Raw genomic sequence first — 24,812 nt, 5'->3', positions numbered from 1 at the left:
TGTAACCTTGATGAGTAATGTTGCAATAGGCTGAATTTATTACTTTGTGTTTTATTAAAAAAAGGTCAGAGCCTGTTGTTACAATGACTTACTGTCGGGACTGCTGTCTTTAACTGTGTTCTTTCACATTTCACTTGAGACCGTAGTCTCTTAAAGCTCTACTTCTTCAAAGGATGATTTATGAATGGACAGGGAATCAAAATTTTAAAAATGAAAAGCACAGATACAACAGAGTACTGACATCAGAAAGACGTTATGGGCAGAAAAGCAACGTACCTGTGCCTAATGTCACGATTTCTGGGTGCGAAAGATAAACGAAAGTAAAAAAGAGGTCAATATTGGTAACAGTGATTTTTTTACAGTCATAAAAGCAGTTTATATCATTTATCATTTTAAAGGCACTGTAAGTGATTTTTTTATGGAGAAACATCGCATTTGTCTCTGTGAAGCATCAGACTCTGGAAACAGCAAACAAATATGTGACCCTGGACCACAAAACCAGTCATAAGTCGCATGGGAATATTTGTAGCAATAGCCAACAATACATTGTATGGGTTAAAATTATAATTTTTATGCAAAAAATCCTTAGAATATTAAGATATTAAAAATAGTAGTTTTCCTACTGTAAATATATCAAAAATCCATTTATCATTAGTAATATGTGTTGCTAATGACTTCATTTGGATAACTTAAAGGCGATTTTCTGAATATTTAAATTACAGATTTTCATATCAGCCGAATATTGTACTAACAATTCCTATATCAATAGAAAGCTTATTTATTCATATGATGTATAAATCTCAATTTCAAAAAACGTACCCTCCCTTATGACGTTGTGGTCCAGGGTCACATATTTGACTATGGGTTGTTGTCAAATCCTGTTTTAAGCCAGACTCAAAGGCCTGTCTGAAATTCCTAGAAAAACTTTTTGCAAATTTCTTACTGTGAATTTCTTACATGTACATTTCCTAGAAAATGTTCTTACTGCATATAAAGTCCTAAAAATATAATTCTGTAATTTAAATTCATCCCGTGTGCTTTTTTCTTTTAAGGATGCATCATTCATGCCCTAATACAAAATGCAATATACACAATGGTTAAAATAATCAATAATTTAAATACCTGATAATCTAATATTGTTCCAGGTCCACAGAGAATTTAACTCTCCAAAAAGCTTTGCCAATTTTTATATGCCTATCTTTTATAAATATGTACATATCCCCCAGCCATTGTGTATTTATTATTAAATATTTTGGCTAATTTAATTACACTTTTATTGGTAGCCGAAAGCTTTATTACTTCTCTCAGTTTCACTAAACACATTTTACCTTGTTTAATATATTACATAATCATTAAAATAAAAACATAAATAGTTTGCAGACCTGAGCTCTAAGATGCTGATGGTGAACCCGTTGGGCAGAATCCTGCGGATATAATTAAAATCGCCAACATACACACTTCCATCAGAACCGCAGGCGAGAGCAATGGGGGCGAACAATTTCTGATCCACGGCCGGGCCATTGCAGTTCGGGCATGGGATCGCACGGACTACCCCGGTCCCCATCACTGTTGAGATGACAAAGGGCTGCTGGGAAATAAACACATTCTCCCCATTACCTTTGTGAAGGATACCTGTACGAGAGAAAAAAAAATAGAGAGTATTAGACTGAAGCTTTTATTTATTGATACTGAAATGTGGCCGTGGTAAAAGACCTTGTAAAAACATAAACCGTGAAAAGAAATGACACAAACTGGCATCTAGTGAGCCCACGGGAACTACAATGATTCACTGATCGGGAAGAAGGATGCTAGATTTAAAAACAATTGCTTGTTACCACTTTGAAGGTCAAGGGTTCTAAGCCTATTTATAAAGCCTTGTCTCAGTAAGCTATATAGTACATTAAAGGTTGTCTTACAAAAATCATGATACTAGAGTATAAAACTTATGTGGATAGATTTGATTTTGTCCACAGAGTCACCCAAACAAAGCACACTATGAGGTTCATACTGTAAATAGACTACGCTTGTGTTACCCAGGTAAAATCTTCACATGTATTCTAAGAGCTGAATTGTTGTAGCACTGCGTTAGCAGCGCAGAAGGTTATACGTTTGATCCCAAAAGAACACACATACTGATAAAATATACACCTTGAATGCTCAATAAGTCACTTTGGATAAAAGCATCTGCCAAATGCATAAATGTAATGTAATATAATGTATGTGTGTGTTTAATGCTCCTCACCACTCTCCAGGTTAAGTATGTGGTGGTGATTGATTGTCCATCCACCCAGGTTGGAAGGCATCAGCTCAAAACCCTGCAGCTGAGCGGCTCTTTTTTCCCAAAGCACAACGTCTGGACACGATTCATACTCATATCCAACAGAGACTGTGTTATTAATACACAAACACACACCCACAAAAGGGAAGATCAGACTTTATGCTTTTAGATATCATTAAACATCACTATTATCAAAGCCTAAAACAGACAAAACATCAGCATCATCAAAAGAGACAAACAGATAATTAATTGGTAAATCATTTTAGAGTATAACCGCAGGATTTTTCTTTAAACAAATGCATAAATTACACAGTATGGCCAGTAATTACTGTCATTAAGAGAGTAAACCCCTGCAGATTATACTAAAACAATTTGATTAATATGACAATTGAGCTATTTTAGAAAATGTTTTAATATAATTTACAGCATCATTTTCTAAAAAGTATTTACCCTTAAAAGTATTTAGCTCATTCAAACACATCTACAAATAAGTAACACTATACAATAATATATAAATACAGAGTTAATGCAGTTTTTATACTAATTAATCTTCCTGACTTTTCCAGTCTTTGTGATTATCCCAAGGATTTTAATGAACATTTCCGAGGCAGATATGTTATGCATATGACAGAATACAAATGCTTTCAAAAAGACAAAACATCTTTGAGATTTGAATGCAGCACAGTGTGGAGTCTGAAAGCATCTCAATGTGATATGTAAAAGTGGCCAAATGTGATATTTTTTATTTGATATCTGAATGTGGCTTAATATGATATCTGAAAGTGTCTCAATATGGCATCTCGATGTGATATTGTCTCAATGTGATATATAAATGCAGAAGCTCAATGTGATATTGTCTAACTGTGATATAAAAATGCAGCAGCTCAACGTGATACAGTCTTAATGTGATATCGGAATGCAGCAGCTCAACAACACATTAGCTCAATTTGATATCGGAATGCAGCTAAATGTGATACCGGCTCAACGTGATATCTAAATTGTGATATCACATATTGATATCACATACTGGTTCATTGTGATATATACATGAAGCCCAATGTAATATTGGCTCATTGTGATATATAAATAATGCTCAATGTGATATTGGTTCATTGTGATATATATAAATAAAGCTCAATATGATATTGGCTCATTGTGATATATAAATGAAGCTCAATGTGATATTGCTTCATTGTGATATATAAATGAAGCTCAATGTGATATTGGTTCATTGTGATATATAAATGAAGCTCAATGTGATATTGGTTCATTGTGATATATACAAATGAAGCTCAATGTGATATTGGCTCATTGTGATATATAAATGAAGCTCAATGTGATATTGGCTTATTTTGATATATAAATTAAGCTCAATGTGATATTGCTTCATTGTGATATATAAATGAAGCTCAATGTGATATTGGCTCATTGTGATATATATAAATTCATCTCAATGTTATATTGGCCTATTGTGATATATAAATTAAGCTCAATGTTATATTGGCCTATTGTGATATATAAATGAAGCTCAATGTGATATTGGTTCATTGTGATATATAAATGAAGCTCAATGTTATATTGCTTCATTGTGATATATAAATGAAGCTCAATGTGATATTGCTTCATTGTGATATATAAATGAAGCTCAATGTGATATTGCTTCATTGTAATATATAAATGAAGCCCAATGTGATATTGGTTCATTGTGATATATAAATGAAGCCCAATGTGATATTGGTTCATTGTGATATATAAATGAAGCTCAATGTGATATTGCTTCATTGTGATATATAAATGAAGCCCAATGTGATATTGGTTCATTGTGATATATAAATGAAGCTCAATGTGATATTGGTTCATTGTGATATATACAAATGAAGCTCAATGTGATATTGGCTCATTGTGATATATAAATGAAGCTCAATGTGATATTGGCTTATTTTGATATATAAATTAAGCTCAATGTGATATTGCTTCATTGTGATATATAAATGAAGCTCAATGTGATATTGCTTCATTGTGATATATAAATGAAGCCCAATGTGATATTGGTTCATTGTGATGTATAAATGAAGCTTAATATGATATTGGTTCATTGTTATATATATATATGAATGAAGCTCAATGTTATATTGGCCTATTGTGATATATAAATGATGCTCAATGTGATATTGGCTCATTTTGATATATAAATGAAGCTCAATGTTATATTGGCCTATTGTGATATATAAATGAAGCTCAATGTGATATTGACTCATTGTGATATATAAATGAAGCTCAATGTTATATTGGCCTACTGTGATATATAAATGAAGCTCAATGTGATATTGACTCATTGTGATGTATAAATGAAGCTCAATGTGATATTGGCTCATTGTGATATATAAATGAAGCTCAATGTGATATTGGCTCATTGTTATATATAAATGAAGCTCAGTGCGATATTGGCTCATTGTGATATCAAAAATACAGCTCATTGTGATACCAGGTCAATGTGATATCTAAATGCAGCTCAATGTGATACTGGCTCAATGTTATAACTAAATGCAGCAGCTCAACGATATTTTGGCTCATTGTTGTATCTAAATGCAGCAGCTCAATGATATTTTGGCTCATTGTTGTATCAAAATAAAGCTTTATGTGATATCGCCTCAATGTGATATCTAATTGTAGCTGAATGTGATATGTAAATAAAGTTCATTGTGACCGTTCATTGTGATATATAAATCCAGCTCAATGTAATATCAGCTCAATTATATCTAAATGAAGCCTAATGTGATATTGGCTTATTGCGACATCTAAATGAAGCTCATTGTGATATTGGCTGATTGTGATATCTAAATGCAGCTCAATGTGATACCGGCTCAATGTGATTCCAAAAATTTTCCTGACTCTAAATAACTAAACGTGACGTTTTAAATAAATAAAAAAATAGCAAGCAGATTTACAGTTTGCTACAGTATATGCTGGTAAATTATACTTTGCTTCAGTGACAGCAGTGTTGCCATGGTGCTCCAGTGAACTTAATTAGACAGGTGCTTCAAAATAGCAAAGCTTGAGCTGTAGCCAACATAAATACGGCTAAGGGGATGAATATAAATTATTAATTGATAATTACATTTACCTGTTCTCAGTGCAGAAATGTTGAGTCATAAGAATTTTGTTACCCTTCAATTATATGTTGATGTCAAAATATTTGCTGTTATGTCACACATTTGTTTATCATTACCATCAAATGTTTTGGGTTAATTATTTGTAATTACTACTTGAAAACTGCCGTTCATTTCCCTTCTAATGGCCAGTAATGACTTATTTTTTGCCATTATTTAGTAGGTGTGTGCGCCGCTGCAAGTGTACCATTAAACATAACGATAAGAGCTGAGCACAAGATGAAGGACTTAGACTCTCAGCAGTGTCTGATTGCTGTCATTGTGATAGATCTCAAAATAATGGAGAAAGAGAGTGAGACACAGAAAGACAAGAGAGAACATTTGAGCTTCTACTCCCATATAATGAAAAATGGCCTATGGTATATTCATATGTAGATTGCATTTTATGATGCTCAGGTTCATCGTATAATTATGTTTAATGTAGGGCTGTCACAGGCTCCGACTTTTTCATGGTGATTTATTTTAAGAATCACAAGTAATTGTGATTAAATATCTGACTGTCTGTATTATTAAAATATTTACATTAAAAGTGGAATATGTTAAACATTTGTTATTATTTTAATAAAACAGACACAATAATAAAACCCAGACAACTCTAACATTATACTACAATATATTACAGCAATACAATATTGACTGTTGCAGTTGCTAATAATGTTATTATAAATTTTGGAGTAACATACAAAATGAATATATATTTCTGTCCAAACTCTTGAATACTATGTGCCATTTTGAGACCCATTTTGAGGAGATGTGTGAAGCATATCTGCCATTACGACAATATTAAAAAATCCAAATATGAGCTCTAGACAAGTTAATGCCTGGTTTATATTTCCACACGAACTGCAGCAGCGCTCGCACACGCAGCACTCCAGAGGCATTTAGACTTCACATACACTTCACGCGTCTGAGTTCATTTGGAGTGCTCGCATAACAGTGCTGAACCGGAAAAAGAGACATCAAAATGCGCATTTCTATATTCACTTAAAATTCATTTACTTAGCTGGCAATATGCGAGTGAAATTTAAAGTGCAAGTGAATCATGATTATTGCATTAATTGAATGGCTTATTTTATAACGTTTCATCTTAAAAACATCTCTCTATCTCTCTCTCACACACACACACACAAAGATACTCACCCAATGTCTGCACAAGCCCTGTGACCTGCTGTCCGTAGATGTCAGTTTTATTCCAGGAGAAAACATATATGAGGTTTGGAGCTGCGGGAAATGATTTGAGAAGCTGTCGACCCTGGACTGCCACGGAGAGATGTACTTTGGCCAGGCCTGGCAGGAGGGTGGAGTGGGTCAGAACCACCCTCAGGAGAGAGCGATAACCCGGAGCTCTGGAAGAGAGGTAGCTTAACTTCAGAATTGTACTGGGGATAACAACTTCCTCTTGGACCGCCTACAGGGAGACAGAGAAAAAGCGTGGAGAGCAGATTGTGAGAGAAATTAATTGTTTTTATTTACAGTTTGCACTTTCTGTCCAGAACAAAAATAGAGCCAATGACTATAATGCTGCCAAAATAAAAAAGTTATAAACACCTATAAGCTGTTTTTCGTTATAACATACAGGCACACACAAGCTTTGCTTTCAAACACAGCTATTTACTATATATAGGCAGCTAACTTTAAGGCGTTGGGGGTGTGACATTTTATAAAATACATAAATTTGTCATAAATTCTGTGTAATTAAACCTGAATTTTCTGTGGGGGCATGTGCGAAGGGATGCACCCTACACTTTCGTTATGGTTTTGTGTGACATACATTAAACATAACAAACACAAACATAGTGGGAAAAAATCTATAACAATCATATTTTAGATTTCCTAATTTATTCGAAGTGTGGATGAAAATCTTCAATGCATTAAATTCTGCATTGCAAGAAGCTCAGTAAATGATGCATGCTGGGATCTCATAAGGCAGCAGGATTTGGCTTTCCACACTTCAGAAAAGCCTTTGCGTGAGTGGTGTGTCTAAAAAGCCTGACAAATGTGGATCTAAGTGAGTAGCCTTTTAAATTTCGGGAAAAAGCTAGACTGTCCTTCTTACTAAACTGAGAATGCATCCTTAGAATGGATGTATCTGGTACCTGTAATTCGGGTACGACAGACCCTCTGTCTTCACAGTCAGCCGCGAATCGTGGCAGGGGGGCAGAGAGAACGATGGCGTGTGGACTGATCAGGTTTTTTAGATCGCAGACAGGTAGTCTGGGTCCAGTTCTTTCCATTATAACACGGTCCAAGACCATGAACTGGTTCCAGGGAAGCCAGACAGATCGTATCTGGGACAAAAATGGGGCTCGCTGGAACAATAGAGATACAGAGATTCCTCCCACTGCCAGAAGATCAAAGCTAGAGGGAACACACACAAATGCGAACACATTTAGAAACAAAGATTTATATGGTAATAATATCACAAATATACAGGAAATTAACAAGTTTGTACTGCTGTGGAAAAAATTAATGGACCACTTCAAGATTATTTTCCTGTTTTTCTAAATTGACTATTTATAGGTATCTGTTAAAGTAGAAAAGTAGTTTTTGTTTTATTCTTCCAACTACAGACAACATTTTTCAACAAAAAGTTTTTTTTTATTTGCATTTATTTACTAAAAAGTTAAATGGGGAAACCAGGGTCCAAATAACAAAAAAATATGGGGGTCGGTTTCCCGAACAGGTCTTATTCTTGTCCCAGACTAAAACGCATGTTTGAGATTAAGGCCTAGTCCTGGAGTAGCCTAAATCCTGTCTGGGGAACCACCCCATAGTGTTGAATTTATTTTCTGAAAATTGAAATGGGAAAAACAGGGACCAAATAACAAAAAAAGATATAGGGCCGTTTCGCCGAATGTGAAAAAAACATTCATATCTGAATAAATGGGACTCAGGAAATACAATATACGTGCGTTAATAAGACCTTGCGGCAGATCATGTTGGCCAAAATATGAAATGAACCGCGTTTTCAAAAGATATTGTGGGCAAACACAGACATTTGCATCCGGACGGGATTAAATTTCACAGAGGACCTCTGAGTTCGGCCAAAAGCAGTAGGTAAATTGCTCTGGAATTCTTACGGATGTCGTCAGAGAAAAACACAGACATGGCCGATTCGGACGGGATTAAAAACACAGAGGACCTCTGAGAAGCACGATTTTCTCAGAGGTCCCCCTGTAAAACTAATCCCGCCTGAAAAGGGCGTAAGTGTGTATTAGTATATGTTAATGGTAAGCAAAGGTATAAATTCCAAAGTAACTGTTCACACGGCCACAGACTTGAGCTTCCATAGAAGCTTCCATCATATGTTTCGCCGGAATCAGCCAGCGAAGAACATCTAGGCTATATTCCGATTGGTTGCTGGCGTTTTGCCGCTGCTTGCCGCTGAACCGCATCATAGCTCATTACCATAAAGTTGAGCTTCTTTCAACTTTCTGATTGACGCTCTGGTCTTCCAAGACGCCCAAAACGCGACACAAATGGATTTGACGCTCCTTGCGGCTGAGAGAAGCCAGCTTCCATTGTAAATGAATGACTTCCGGTAACTTTGGAAGCTCAAGTCTGCGGCGGTGTGAACGTACAGTAAATGATGACGCGAGTTACAGATTACTTCCGTGGCCTTTTGACGTGGACATGACGGTCATAATCATAATTCCGCCCGTAAGTCACCTATGTTTTCATATGCAAAATTTATTTACTATTGACTATTTAAACCATGATTCAAACAGGAAATTAGTGCAGTGCAGAGCAGCGCTTGTTGCTTTCCGTTTTTACAAATCACAAATGCAAACATGGTTTTATGTTTTAATATCATTACCTTATCAATCTGTTTCGTTCTGCTTAAGCAGTGCTGGTAAAGTTGATCAATCAGCTTGGTCAACTGCATTTTCTGGATCAGATTCAGCCCGTACTGATAAGGTAGTAAAGCCGATATTAACTCCTGTCAGTATTGAATTGCGAGCTAATCTTCCAAATACGATAAGGAGCGTCAGAGGTATTCAGGCCAATCACAAAGTACTGGTTGGCGGGCCAATCAGAGTACACTGCACTTTTCATAACAATGAGCTTTGCTTTGTATTTTGATTCTCATGCATTTCATCAGTAAAGCTGGTTCCGTGATTAGAAGTAAATCGCCATCACCTGCTTTCAAATGGAGTGGCATTTACTACACAGAGCCATAGTTCACAGAGAAGCTAGGCAAAATAGCATAGATTATTGGAGTCGATTTTCCTTGATTATGAATGCCTAGCTTCTCTTTGAACTACGGATCTGTGTAGTAAATGCCGCTCCATCAGAAAGCAGGGGATGGCGATTTAATACTATTAAGGAATGACCTTTACCGATGAAACACGCATGAGAATCATAGGCGATTTTTTGCACAGCCCTAGTATTACACCAAATAAACAAAATAAAGTTGTTTTTAGCAATATAATAGGGGCTTTTTAAGATACAAACAAAATCTAAACCCCCCACAATTTTAAGAACAAAATGGCTTCTTCAGGCAAACATCAGTAGTGTGACTTCTCTTGGCACTTAACACATCTTGAACTCTTTTGAGGAGACTAAAGTCCTGAAGTCATTCGATTAGACTTAGGATGTCCTTTCATTTAGGCTTAAGAAAGTCTGCCGATTTCTGCTATCGCTCAAGTGTAAGAGGTGGTCACACTAACAACTTGACACTTTAGCTTATCATTTAATTCTGCTTATCATTTAATTCTATAATTCTCATTTTCTGTATTTTCTCATTATACTATTGCTGAAACAACAAATCTATTGGTGGCATGGTGTCCTAAGAGTCCAGTATATATATATATATTTATATATACGTTAAAAATAAATACACATGCAGAGCACATACTGTAGAGCAAAATATGCAAAATATATACACTGAATAGTATATGCATAGAATTGTGTGTGTGTTAGTTTGTGCTAATGTACAGCAATGTATGGGTGTTTTACCTGCCGTCTTGTCGGCTAAGTGTGTATCCATATTCAGGGTTATGCTGAAATGTGACATTTACGCCGACTAGAGGAGTTCCATCAGCAGCCAAAACCTGACCTCGAATTACACACACTCGACTGCAGAAAAAACAAGAGAGAGAGAAAGAGTGAGCGAGACAGGGAGAGTGAAAGTGAGAGAGGGAAAATGTAACCGAGGATCCGACAGAAGAGATCGAAGCTGAGAGAGCACCAGTCTCTTTTCAGTAATCAGAGAAAAATACAATACATGCTGCAATCGATCGTAAACTTCCTCAAACTAGACAATGATGGCAAAAATCATTTAGGGAGATTATTTCGGGAGAGAGGCACACTGCTCGTAGCAGTTAGCTGTGTATCAGCTTATCAGAGTCTATCAGTCGATCAGTTCATAATGTACAACACAATAATAAATTTGTGCATAGATATAGTTATGGATTCCAAACGTCCATATTCCTACTCTGTTTTTGTACCAATACAATTTTAATCTATTGATTCTTGTATCCAAGGCTTGTTCTTTTAATGTCATGAATTACAAAAACAATATTAATGCTATAAATCGTGCACTCATAAATACTAAGGCATTTTCATACCAAGTCATTAAAGGAATATTCAATTTTCTTAAAAGAAAAATCCAGATAATTTACTCACCACCATGTCATCCAAAATGTTGATGTCTTTCTTTGTTCAGTCGAGAAGAAATTATGTTTTTTGAGGAAAACATTGCAGGATTTTTCTCTTTTTAATGGACTTTAATAGAGCCCAACATTTAATACTTAACTCAACACTTAACAGTTTTTTTCAACGGAGTTTCAAAGGACTCTAAACGATCCCAAACGAGGCATAAGGGTCTTATCTAGCGAAACGAAACGAAAAATATGCTCTTTTAAACCACAACTTTTCGTCTAGGTCTGATCCAGCGCAACCTAACGTAAATGCGTAGTGACGTAGAGAGGTCACGTGTTACATATATAAAACGCACATTTGCAGACCATTGTAAACAATAAACTGACACAAAGACATTAATTAGTATCAGTTGACATAAAACAACGTAGGAACGGTCCTCTTTCAACACATTTGTAAACACTGGGGCGGAGTTTCGCGTTCGTCTTCTGTGACCTCTTGACGTCATGACGTATTGCGTGGGGTCACATCACGCATCACGACCTGATCTAGACGAGAAGTTGTGGTTTAAAAGTGGATATTTTTTATTTTTCTTATCAAAAATGACAATCGTTTCGCTAGATAAGACCCTTATGCCTCGTTTGGGATCATTTATAGTCCTTTGAAACTCTGTTGAAAAAAACTGTTAAGTGTTGAGTTAAGTATTAAATGTTGGGCTCTATTAAAGTCCATTAAAATGAGAAAAATCCTGCAATGTTTTCCTCAAAAAACATAATTTCTTCTCGACTGAACAAAGAAAGACATCAACATTTTGGATGACATGGTGGTGAGTAAATTAAGTGCAGCCCCACTACAAGCAACATGACCCAACAACCCACCAAAATGTGTTTGGTTGATAAACCAAGTAAAATATTGTAAAACATGTAAACAAAATGTTGAACGTTTGCTCATTTGTAAGTCGATTTAGATAAAAGCATCTGATAAATGTAAAATGAAATATATTGTCTGGGCCGCCTGTGCATTTATATTATGTAAGCTGAGTGTGTTTGTGATAATAACTGCAAGGGTGCGTTTATCACCTGCTATCAAATGGCAGGTCTCCTGGCAGTATATGTGTGCTGTCCCGTCCAATAAGGAATCGCACACGGTCAAAGAACAGACGTGAAGGGCGTGCCTCGAATGTGCTGTGGGTCTGCTGAATGATGTCACGAGGGTCAGGTGACCCTTGGCACAGCGGGGCACTGACACACACCTGCTGACTGCAACAGTCTGGGTCGACACAGTCTATGAGACCATCTGAAACACACACACACATACACCCTTTATATGTAGTCTTGACGGAGTTTGCCCTTGCTCTGTGTGTGTCTGTAAGTGTGTGATCTCATTTGTTAGCTCCATTAGAAAGGATCTGTGTTTTAACCTCCCAAAGGAGACAGTTTCAGAGCGAATAACCCAGAAACCCCTTACTTACAGACACACGCACACGTGTGCACACAACCTGAAATGTAAGCCAGTGTTGTGTTATCATATGACAGATTTTGATATGTGATCCTGAACCACAAAAACAGTCACAAGGGTCTTTTTTGTGCAAAATATTGAGAAAATCTAATTTAATGTTGTTATACAAAATATCTTCATGGAACATGATGGTTACTTAATAACCTAATGATTTTTGGCATTAAAAAAATGTATAATATTGACCTATTCAATGTATTGTTGGCTATTGCTACAAATTTACCCGTGCTACTGGTTTTGTTGTCCAGGGTGTCACACTTAAAACAGTACATTTTTTAATATGTTTTAGTTAACTTGAAGCATAATTCAATCTCTCCATATCTGTCATCCACACAAGAAAGTGGCATCTTTACAGGGTCACCTACCACTGTCATTATCTTTACTGTCATTGCATTCGGTTTCCATGACGACGTTACAACCTGTACCGCTCCATCCCGCCTGGCACACACAATGCCAACCGCTCTGCTCCAGTGTACAGCGCCCATTTCCGTTACACAGCCCTGGACAGGCGTCTGAGATATAGAGATTATACATCAAATCAAGACTTTCTCCCATCTCCTTAGACCTTGAGCATAATGGTTCAAATAAAGAAATTACAAAGTCACCATTTCATTATTGTTCCTACCTTTATCGAACAGATCCAGGTAATGCGCCGCTGAAATAGTTAGAAAAATGAAAGGGAAAGAATAAAGAGGAGAAATTACATCGGAGACATACTTCAGAGAATCTGGTGTGTGTCTGCGCTGTTTTTAAGTATCCCTGTACTTTGCTGCCTTAATCGTACAGTATATTTGCCCCCAGAGTTTCACAGACTGTTCATATCATGAGCATCCCAATTAAAAAAACTGTGTTGTGGCATAGAGAAGAAAAATGGGGGAGAGAGAGAGACAGGCAAAAAGGGAAAGACATGTTTAGTTCACACATCATTCACATGGAAAAAACAGATTGGCTCTATTTTGGTTCGGCATCATCTCATTTACATGTTTTATAAAAAATGCATGACGCTTGTCGATCTACTGCTGTAAAATGCCTGAATCTGCAAGACATGATGTTTACAAAGTGTCTGAAGCATGGTTTCGCAAAGATTGCCAGTCAAAATAAAGATGCTCTTCATGCTAATGCGCCAATATATTGGGAAATTTAAAATGCCGGCAAACATCAAGAATGAAATAGTGTCAAAAAGGGGTGTTAAAGGGTATTTACATCAAGTACAACACAAGTGATTTTTGTAAGGCAAATTTTTGCAGTTTACGGTGAAAAGTTTGCATACCTAAAGCAGAATGCATGCCATACACAAAATAATGCAGGATTCAACCAATCTGACAAGTTAAATGTACTTCTTTTAATACAAAATACCATACATACACTGTAAAAAAATTCCGTAGAAATTGCAGCTGGGTTGCCGGTAACTTAACGTAGATTTATATTTAGGTTTTTTAGTGCCAACATTTTGTTCAAAGTTAAATGAACATTAAACATTTACAAGTCTTTATCTTTACAGAGTAAAACTAAAAAACAGCATCAAGCAAAACATTCTGGGAAACAAAATATGGAGCAAAAAACAGAAAAAGGTTGATGATGATTTCTGGTTCCCAGAATGCTTTGCATGAGGCTGTTATTGTATAGTTTTATTCTGTAAAGATAAAGACTTGTTAATATTTAAAATTTATTTAACTTTGAACAAACTCTTGCCAGTAAAAAACATAAATTTAAATCTACGGTAAATTACCGACAACCCAGCTGCAATAACATTGCAATTTCTATGGATTTTTTTACAGTGTAGCTAATATGAAAAAATTTGTATGTATATTTAATATTAATATATTTATGCATTACTGTTTCAACTTTATACTTATATTATTTGTTATGTATTATTTGTATATTTAACCAAACATTAAAATGCAAGTAATACAGAGGTCCTCATCCTTTTTCAGGTCAATGACCCTTTAATTGATAGAGAGAAGGAACAGGGACCACCAGTACTTCAAATTAAGGCCAAATTTATTACTATTTATAACACATACCGGGGGTTTCCTTCGAAATTAGACTTATGAGGTGTCATGAAGCATGTAAGAGTATCAAAATAAGAAGCATACAGTTACAAACATCTCTTCATGTACTATTTTGTACATGATTTCAAATGACAACATACAAACCATTTTTTTTTCACATTCAAGGGGAAAATTTTCATTACCCCAACGTGTCCATGACTGGATTTGGGTTCTTTGACATGGAAATATTTATAATTAAAAAATCTAAAAAAATAAAAAGGTTCAGTGCATGTTATACTATAAACATTTACAGTAAAAAAACATGTGGTATTTGGTGATCATTGGTAAATGCAGAGACAATAATAAGGAATATAAATGTGTCCAAGAGCAATTTTCTCATCCTCCGTAACAGTTTTCAATCATTGTTTAAGCCCTCAAGGAACTAACATTTAAAAAAATTGTAAGGGACATAATTGACTGTGACACACAAGATGGCTACCAGGTAAGCAGTTCTTATTTTTTTTTCTCCAGATAAAAGATGAACATTTGTTTGTTATAGTACCTAGACAACTTTTAAGTTCTCATCGAAACTTGAGTTTGTAAATGCATATACTGTATTTAATGTAATATCATGTTGCAGTAATTATCATTTCTTATAATGATAATCTAAAAATGTTAATAATTCTATAGGAAATATTTGTTTAAATCTTCTAAAAATAATGCGGTTATAGTAAGTTCAGACATTAATCTAATATGTGCAAAAAAATTGGCTTCAAAGGCTTTTAAAAAATTCTGATGCTGGGACACATTATAAATCTGGATTTCGTGAGAATCACCCATACCTTGTTATAATGGTTATGTTACTAACTTAAAAAAATAAATAAAAATCAGCATGCTACAGTACATCAATTTTTTTTATTTAGTAGATTTTACTGTGGGAACTTTGTACTCTTCAATTTAAGTTTTATTTTTATTATTAATCTATTAATGCATTTTTTGTTTGATGCTTAATTTTATTTATCAAAAATATTGAACTCAAACAATATTTGGAGGACCCCGGTAATACCACCACAATAAATGATATGTAGTGTACTGTATGATGACCTAAAAATGTATACTCTTATAAGTTTATCCAAAAGTCCATCACTTAACTCTTTCCCAGCCATTGACGAGATATCTCGTCAATTAAGAGAAAACGCTTCCCTGCCAATGACGCGATTTTCCGTCTTTCCGCAATACCGCTATTATCCATCAGGTGGCTCCCTTCCGCAACTTGTTAAACCCGGAAGTATTGCCCTATGGCAAGCGGCTGCATGTTCGTGTCTGTTTTAAAGATCGCTCTGAATGGGATCTCTATGAAAAGTCTGTCACAAAAATGGAATTATCTCTGCTTTTTGATCAAAATGTGGAGGGTCTGTTCTTTCATTTGGTATATTGTATGTTTATATATTTAAAGAAGAACATTTTCTGGAAGGCATTAAACTTTGGTGAAAATCATGAAAAACGCTGGCGCTGGCTGGCAACTTTTTTTTAAAACCCTGGCGGTGAAAGAGTTAAGAAAGACTGCAATGTGCTGAGTGCAAATAAGACTTATATAAAAAGTTATAAGAGACATTAATACATACCAATAGTACAGTGCTCTCCCTCCCAACCGGGCTGACAGACACATTGCCCATCCCTGCACTCGCCATGTTCTTCACAGATTGGATGGCATGCCTGTCTGTCACAAGCTGGCCCCTCCCACCCTTCCTCGCATTGGCACCGCCCGGCAACACACACACTGTGGCTACTGCAAGCGACAGGGCACACCTCTAGAATAAGAGAGCGAGAGAAAAAGAGAAAGATCATCTATCACCATCTACTCTTGACTTCCCTACCATCTACTCTGACTTAAAAATCAAAACTAAGGAAGGGATCTCTTTAATTGTGATGAACGAGTGTAAATAGAGGACTTGAAAACATCCTCTCTACACTCCAAGCCTTTATCGATAGCCTGCTTTATTATAGTCTATACTCTTTAGAGGACCAAAAGTCCAAGCGATGCGGTGTGGTTTTGAATTCATGATGGAGTTTATCACGGTTTAATGACAAAAACACTTTCCCTGAACCGGTAAGATATCTCTGCTCTAAGGCCCTCAGACAGGATGACACTGTCTTCACACTTACTAACAGGATTAGTGCCGGGTCAAAATGAGATGACAGTTTTCATATCTTAAAACTTGCTTTAAATCAGCTGCCAGATTTTTCTTCTGTAAGCGTTTAGTTTGGACAGCTTCTTTTCTTTCGCTCGAAGTGTCTCATAACGTTCAAAACAAATTATCTTTGCTGTTCCATAAAGCACATCGGACGGGATTTCTCCTTCTTAATCACAAGCAAGATATAACTGTCTAGAAATAAAAGATAGGGCTTTAAGTCAAAATGTTTATTAATACAGACATTATCAATTTAAGCGCTCTTTCATGGGAACGGCCAGTTTCGAGCTGTAATATTCATGCATTTTGATATATATTACATTTTTTAAATCTAATATTTCATAAATGCTTTCATATTCTAGCCAGTGGCCAGTATGCTGTGTTACAAAATCCTAAAGCAAAGAGAAGTTTCTCTGCAATAAAACAGTATTCGTATTTAAATATCATTACAGTTAAGCAGGAAATGTGGAAGCTGATATATAATAATGCATTTCCTCACGATCCCCCATCTGTAAAACACAACTGATGAAATTCTACAGTCCTGCAGCATTTATTTCCAAAATCAATCTGGCTATAAGAGCAAATCCGTTTTCGGAAATTTCTCCCTATTAAAGAAAGTACTTTCTTTTTTTTGTAATATATATCACATTACAATTAATGGCCGATCCATACTATTGCACCTAGGGCCCTACTTTACTCTGTCAGACAAGAGCCGAACTAAATCTTGAGTTTTGAGGTCAATAGTAACTGAATCAAACCAATAATACTAGAAACTTTTCCTTTAAAAAATGGCGTTCAAGACTCGAATTACGAATGTAAAGATAAGTGAGCAATGCATGTAACAGGGTCTCAGAATGCAAAGACTAAAGATATAAGCGATGCGTTATTTTAAAACATATTTTTTAAACACTCTCAGAAATAAAGGTACAAAGCTGTCACTGGCACCCTTTGAAAATGGCGTAATATGTACCATTTAGGTACATGTACTGTAGGGCTGTTGCATATAACAGTTTTTTCTATTCATCGCAATGCTAATGTGAACGATTACTGCATCGAAGCATAAAAACAAAAAGTAGATTATTAAAAAGCCGTGCTCACACACATCACTCTCACGCGCATCTTTCTTTGTCTCTTTATCTCTATTTCTATGTCTCTTTCTCTTTCATTTTGGAATCCATTTATGCTGATCTCCGGGTCTGGCGCTAGCACTTTTAGCATAGCTTAGCACAATCTATTGAATCTGATTAGACCATTAGCATCGTGCTAAAAAATAACTAAAGAGTTTCAATATTTTTCCTATTTAAAACTTGACTCTTCTGTACATTGTGTACTAAGATTGACAGAAAATTAAAAGCTGCGATTTTCTAGGCCGATATGGCTAGGAACTATACTCTCATTCTGGCTTAATAATCAAGGACTTTGCTGCTATAACATGGCTGCAGCAGGCGTAGTGAGATTATGCAGTGCCTGAAAATAGTCCCCTTGGTTACTTTCAATAGCAGGGGAATATTTTCGGGCACTGCATAATATCACTACGCTTGCTGCCACCATGTTACATCAGCAAAGTCCTTAATTATTACGCCAGTTTGAGAGTATAGTTCCTAGCCATGTCTGCATAGAAAATTGCAACTTTTCCTTTTCTGTCGGTCTTAGTACACAATGTGACTACAGAAGAGTCAAGTTGTACATAGGAAATATATTGAAACTCTTTAGTTATTTTTTAATGGTCTAATCAGATTCAATGGATTGTGCTAAGCTATGCTAAAAGTGCTAGCGCCAGACCTGAAGATCGGCTGAATGGATTCCAAAACTGTAAGAATCAAATGTTTACAGTAACTCTAGGGGAGCTGAAAATGAGCATTTAAAAAAAAAGTGGAATGTCCCTTTAAAGATGCCACATTGCATCTCAAAGCGATACAAGCCATATCAGTAAAGCACGCACCACTGAAGCAGAATTTTAATGCGGGGTTTTGACAAGAAGTAAAAGTGTGAGAGAGACAGACTTACCTGTGAATTTATATTAAAATTAAAATGATAAAAAATGAGGATGTAAAGGTTGTGATGCATTACAATGCATTGGGATATCAGATCGAATAATTGACATAATAACCATAATTAAATCTTGACTAGTGACGATTCAAACCTCTATGCAATGGCATACATTTGGTACCTTTGAGGTACTAATACTTGTATGCACCCTTTAGGTACTAAGTTGTTCTTTATGAAAGGGTACCGCTCTACTGACATAGTCTTGCATTTTGTGAGAGTGTTTAAGTGTCCTGAGATATCACATTTATCACATCAACAGCTATACTGTAAACAAAAATGTATCAGCAACTGTGCTCAGTTTGTTTTTTAGCCAACCCTAACTTCACATGCAGTAAAAAAGAACAGTGAAAAGCTGAATTCTTGCCCGTCTTTGAAAACAACGACCTCCATGTGCCAGCTTGTGTGCATGTCTTTATGGGCAGAGATCTGGAAAGTTGGCATGTCTATTTCAAAGACTAGACTTTGCCAGATTTTGCTTATAGAATCCTTTAATGGAGATCAACCAAATGATACAACCAAGAAAAATGCATGATCCACCAAACACATGTTAAACATGAGGGTAAATAACTAGGGATGCACCGATATAAAATTTTTGTGCCAAAACTGATATTCGTTTACTTCGAAATAACATTTGCTGATACGCTAGATACAAATAGTTTAGCATTTTACTCCTTGATGCAAAGTATTATGTCATGAAATCCTAGAAGTGCAGGGCGTACAAACTGCAGTTCTGTTGTCCTAGTTGCCAATTCAAAATAATCAAGGAGTTAAGTGCTGATGCGTTTTTCCGCCCCTTTTAAATGCTAGGATATAATTTGCCTTAATCATCGTCTGTCTTTAAACAATCAGCCGATGTTCGACAATAGAAAAGTGCTCTGCTTATTTTAGGCAGACATATCGATGCATCCCGAGGAATAATTTAACAAGACTTTAGAGCATGTGTGACCCTAGACCACAAAACCAGTCAAAGGGGTTAAAGGACAAGTTGGTATTTTACATTTAAAGCCCTGTTTTCAGATTGTTTATGGTGAAATAGAACGGTTTTGACTGAAATTTCGACATATGCGGCTGCCCTGAGAAATTTCGGATGTTTGTGTTTCACCTCACACCTCTACAATATGTTTAATGGTGCACTGGAACAATCCTTTCTAAAATGCATTAAACTTTCGTTTACAAAGACGTGAAACTCACCGAGTGGTCAGGGGTGTTCACTGATATGCTCACACAAAAATCGCTGCAAAAGATGCTTTCCAACAGCTGTTTTAGCGTTCGTTGTTAACTTGTGGACCTATTTTTCCAAACGCCTCACACCCGTACATTCTTCCGCCTAGAGCTTGAATAATAAACACTCCAGCCCAGGTGGTGGAGCTAATCCGCCATTGCCAATTGCAAGAATAGAAACAAAGTTCCCGGCGCGGAGTAATACGTACATCACAGCACAACTAATACAAGTCAATGGAGTTGGCAATAACTACGATAAAACCTGTTGGAATGCGTATTTTGCAGCGATTTTTGTGTGAGCATACCAGTGAACACCCCTGACCACTCGGTGAGTTTCACGTCTTTGTAAATGAAAGTTTAATGCATTTTAGGAAGGATTGTTCCAGTGCACCATTAAACCCATTGTAAAGGTAGGAGGTGAAACACAAACCCCCCAAAATTCTCGGGGCAGCCGCATATGTCAAAATTTCATTCAAAACCGTTCTATTTCATCATAAACAATCTGAAAACAGGGCTTTAAGTCTAAAATACCGAACTTGTCCTTTAATTATTTAAAAAATTGAGATTTATACATCATCCATATGTGAATAAATAAGCTTTCCACTGATGCATGGTTTGTTAGGATAGGACAATAGTTGGCTGAAATACAACTATTTAAAAATATAAAAATATTAAAAATTGTCCAAGTGGTCCAAATGAAGTCTTTAGGAACATATATTATTATGATAAATACATTTTTTGATCTTTACTTAATATCCGTCAAAAATTTGTAATTGTGACCCATACAAAGTATATATATATATATATATATTTTTTTGCTATTGCTACAAATATACTAGTGCGACTTATGACTGTTTTTTTGTCCAGGATGACATATGAGAAAACAACACAAAACTGAACATTTCCGGAAACACTGAGGAAGGGAACAATAATGCAAAACTAGAATATAGGGACTTAACATTTACGCATTTGCCAGAGTGCATTCAAGCTCCTGTAAACATTTGAGCAGTATTAGCAGTGCATTCACTGGGAATCTAATCCATACACTTGGTGCTGTTAGCGTCATACTCTACCAGCTGAGCTACAGGAAAGCTTACATTTCAAAACAAGTGATACAGGACACCCATCGAGCCTGTCACAGCACATTAGTATGTGTTGATGATAACTCACCGACAGAGCAGTCATCTCCGGACCAGCCCTTCTCACACACGCACACCCCTGTCTGGAGTTGGTACGATCCGTGACCTGAACATTGCTCTTTACAGGCAGGAAGGGCCGTTTCACAGCTTTCACCACCCCAGCCTGCCGAACACACACACTCGCCGCGCACGCACACACCCCGACCTGAGCACAACGGGTCCGTGCAATCCACTACAGACACAGACAGACACAACAAAATAAAAGATGTGCCCATTAAAATTTGTTTAGAGCTGCATGCAGGTGTTGCGGGAGAGAGAAAGAGGGAGAAAAAAGAGAGAGAGAGAGAGAGAGAGAGAGAGCATAAAAAATGGCCAACAACTTCTCTAAGTCTTACTGACATAACATTTCCACTATAAAATTAATCAGAGATTATCATTAAAATGGCTGTAATGCAAATGATTTACTGTATACCATTTCATTAACTCTTATTTCATTAAAATAATTACAATAAAATATCTAGCTCTATAAGCTGTACCCAGATTTCATGTAGATTAAAGCCGATATTATGATAAACAGGTTTTCATTTAGTTAACACTCAGATATTTATGAATGCAAAGAAAGATTGTTTCAGTAGATGTAGCTGACAATCATTCTGAAAACATCTTGTATTCCCAAGTCATTCGTTTGTTCGTGATTTCGTTCATTTATTTATTCATTCATTTAATTATTCAAGAGAATTTGTCTGTATTTCTATTAAACATTTCACATTATTTTTTTATCTGATCGTGCTGAACCATTTACTGTACTGTAGGTAACCGGACTGAATTTCTGAAATAAAGGACGCATTTACCTGTGACCACGTTGAAAAGATAACAGATGAGTATAATAAAATAAATGTGTATCAGTTTTGCCGACTCTTTATCCTAATAATAAAAAATCAGTAGCACATACACTAGTATGCATGCACACCTTAAAAGAATGAGAAAGACATTCGTGTACTGTAGCTTTCAATTACACTTGCAACCATGTTCACTTTAGTCTGTGTATGTGTGTGTGGATAGATGGGAAAGGTGCTTGATGGAAAAGCTAATTTGGTGGATGGATCTACATGGGATTAAATTGAGTCTCTCTCTCACACACTCTCTGTCTCTCTCTCTATCACTGAAATTGCGGCAATGAATTTTCAGCTTAATGGGCAGAGGAGAAAGTGTGTTTAAAATCCAATTACAGAACATTCATCATAAACAAGCTGTGGAGATGGACTAGGAACTCTTACCACACTTACACTCAGTGATGGTCATGTAGAAGATAATAGCTATTCGTGCTTCCGACTTAATCCTTCCATCTATACATAAATGCTGTCCGTCAAAAACTGTATTTTTTGGAAAAACATGAGCGTTTTGTGATTTGTGAGGTGTGTTAACTTAAAGGGGTAATTCAGCCAAAATTGAAAATTTTGTCATTTACTCATCCTCATGTTGTTACAAACCTGTATACATTTATTTGTTCTGCTGAACACAAAGGAAGATATTTGTGATGAAGCGGGAAGCATAAGAATCATTGACTTCCATAGTATGAAAAAAAAACATGGAAGTCAATGGTGATCAAAAACGGTTTGGTAAATGAATGACATTTTATTTGATATGGACATAGCAATTACATTGGACAAACCAGATGTATTGTTTGAGTTTTTTAGTGCTAATTCGCAACTTTTTTAAATAAATAAATAACAAACAATGCTTAAAATATCTTCCTTTGTGTTCAGCCGAACAAAGTAATTAATACAGCTTTGTAACAACATGAGGAATGACTTTTATTTTTATAAAGTACATTTTATTCTATTTAGGTTTAAGATATTAACAAGAATATCCACTGGACATCGGTTATTCTCGTCTTTGGTAGCTAATGAAGGCTTTATGTTTCATGTCAGCATAAAGCATACAGAACCGGAAGCGATCCACAATGTTTAACAGGAATACGAAAAGAAGTTGCACATATACACTAGTAGGTTTTTTTTTTTTAGAAAAACATTCCAGAATTTTTCTCAATAGTGGACTACAATTGAACCCAACAGTTTGAAGGTTTAAATGACATCCTGTTTCACTAGATAAGACCCTTATGCCTCGGTTGGGATCATTTAGAGCCCTTTGAAGCTGCATTGAAACTACAGTTTGGACCTTTAAACTATTGGGTTCAATTGAAGTACACTATATGGAGAAACTCAAAAAATGAACTTTCATGCCGCCATTGACGAGATATCTCGTCAATCAAGAGAAAACGCTTCTCTGCCAATGACGAGATTTTCAGTCTTTCCGCAACACCGCTATTATCCACCAGGTGGCGCCCTTCCGCAACTTTTTAAATCCGGAAGTATTGCCCTATGGGAAGCGGCTGCATGTCCGTGTCTGTTTTAAAGATCGCTCTTAATGGGATCTCTATAAAAAGTCTGTCACAAAAATGGAATTATCTCTGCTTTTTTGCTCAAAATGTGGTGTTTTTGCAGAAACCTACCCATATTCAAAAGCTGATTACAAAAGAACCACTGAAGGTAGGATGAAATTTGGTATATATCATTTGGTATATTGTATGTTTATATATTTAAAAGAGAACATTTTCTGGAAGGCATTAAACATTGGTGAAAATCATGAAAAACGCTGGCGCTGGCTGGCAACTTTTTTTAAAAAACACTGGCGGTGAAAGAGTTAATAATTATTTGTTCAGCCAACATAACATTGTTGCATAAACGTAACAGATTAATAAAACCAATACATGCATCTCATTGGCTGAGGATTTTGCAGTGTATTATGGGTAATTGTTGTTCTGGCACCCTCTTGCAGAAGTGTAACCCCATAAGATGTTGACAGAATATTTTTAATTAAACCCAACATTTCATTTTTTTGAGTGTGAAATGTTTTTCTCAAAAAACTTAATTTCTTTTTGACTTAAGAAAGACATAAACATCTTGGATGACATGGGGTTAAGTACATTTTCAGGAAAAATTCTTATGGAGGTGAACTAATTCCTTAATACATGTGGCTGTAGGTGCTCATCAATTGTATTCATTTCTATCAGTCTTGGTGTGTGAGACCCATACCTTGCTCACAGTTATCGCCCTTGAATGCGGGAGCACAAACACAGAGTCCGTTGACACATTCACCATTGTTGGAGCAGGTGGGATCAATGCATTGGCCTTCCTCCACCTCACACTCCGCCCCCTTCCAGCCAGTGTGACACACACAAACACCTTTCTCATAATCTCCATTGCCACTACAAAGTACTGGACAAGAGTCTGACACAAACAGATCATGTTCGTTAGTTACATTGTAAAACTGTAAGTCTATTGTATATGTTGTGTATCATTGTGTGATTATGCAGTGTTGAACAATTATTATTATGCTGTGTAGCATTGTTTAATTGTCATGTGCATTATTGTCTGATTGTGATTAGGGTTTATATTATGTCATTATGTTGCATATTATTATGCGATTGCGTTGTATATTTTTATATGATTGTGTTAATGTTTTGTATCATTATGTTATTATGTTGTATACCTTTGGAACAATCTGGCCCAAGGAAGCCAGTAAAACAATGACAGTGTCCGGCAACGCACTCTCCATTGCCATTGCAGTTAGTGGAACAACCATCTAGTGTTTCT

The 24,812-nt window shown here is 36.0% G+C and overlaps 1 protein-coding gene across 1 annotated transcript in view; it reads right to left on the bottom strand.

The window, feature by feature from the left end:
* The window catches only part of tenm1 (teneurin transmembrane protein 1), a 214,503-nt gene that overhangs the window by 40,618 nt on the left and 149,073 nt on the right, over nt 1-24,812 (bottom strand). Inside the window, exons 9-21 of the mRNA XM_065250598.2 lie at nt 24,709-24,810; nt 24,252-24,446; nt 21,188-21,388; nt 16,181-16,366; nt 13,190-13,219; nt 12,930-13,076; nt 12,129-12,345; nt 10,408-10,527; nt 7,545-7,806; nt 6,589-6,856; nt 2,243-2,386; nt 1,383-1,632; nt 277-297 (exon numbers count right to left, since the gene is read on the bottom strand). Coding sequence (XP_065106670.2) covers nt 277-297; nt 1,383-1,632; nt 2,243-2,386; nt 6,589-6,856; nt 7,545-7,806; nt 10,408-10,527; nt 12,129-12,345; nt 12,930-13,076; nt 13,190-13,219; nt 16,181-16,366; nt 21,188-21,388; nt 24,252-24,446; nt 24,709-24,810 — 2,143 coding nt within the window. The remainder of the gene's footprint in view (nt 1-276; nt 298-1,382; nt 1,633-2,242; nt 2,387-6,588; nt 6,857-7,544; nt 7,807-10,407; nt 10,528-12,128; nt 12,346-12,929; nt 13,077-13,189; nt 13,220-16,180; nt 16,367-21,187; nt 21,389-24,251; nt 24,447-24,708; nt 24,811-24,812) is intronic.

The sequence above is a fragment of the Paramisgurnus dabryanus genome, chromosome 5 (assembly GCF_030506205.2).
Source record: "Paramisgurnus dabryanus chromosome 5, PD_genome_1.1, whole genome shotgun sequence".
Taxonomy (NCBI): domain Eukaryota; kingdom Metazoa; phylum Chordata; class Actinopteri; order Cypriniformes; family Cobitidae; genus Paramisgurnus; species Paramisgurnus dabryanus.
The sequence above is the reverse complement of the archived record's forward strand: the minus strand, read 5'-3'. Positions and strand labels throughout refer to the sequence as shown.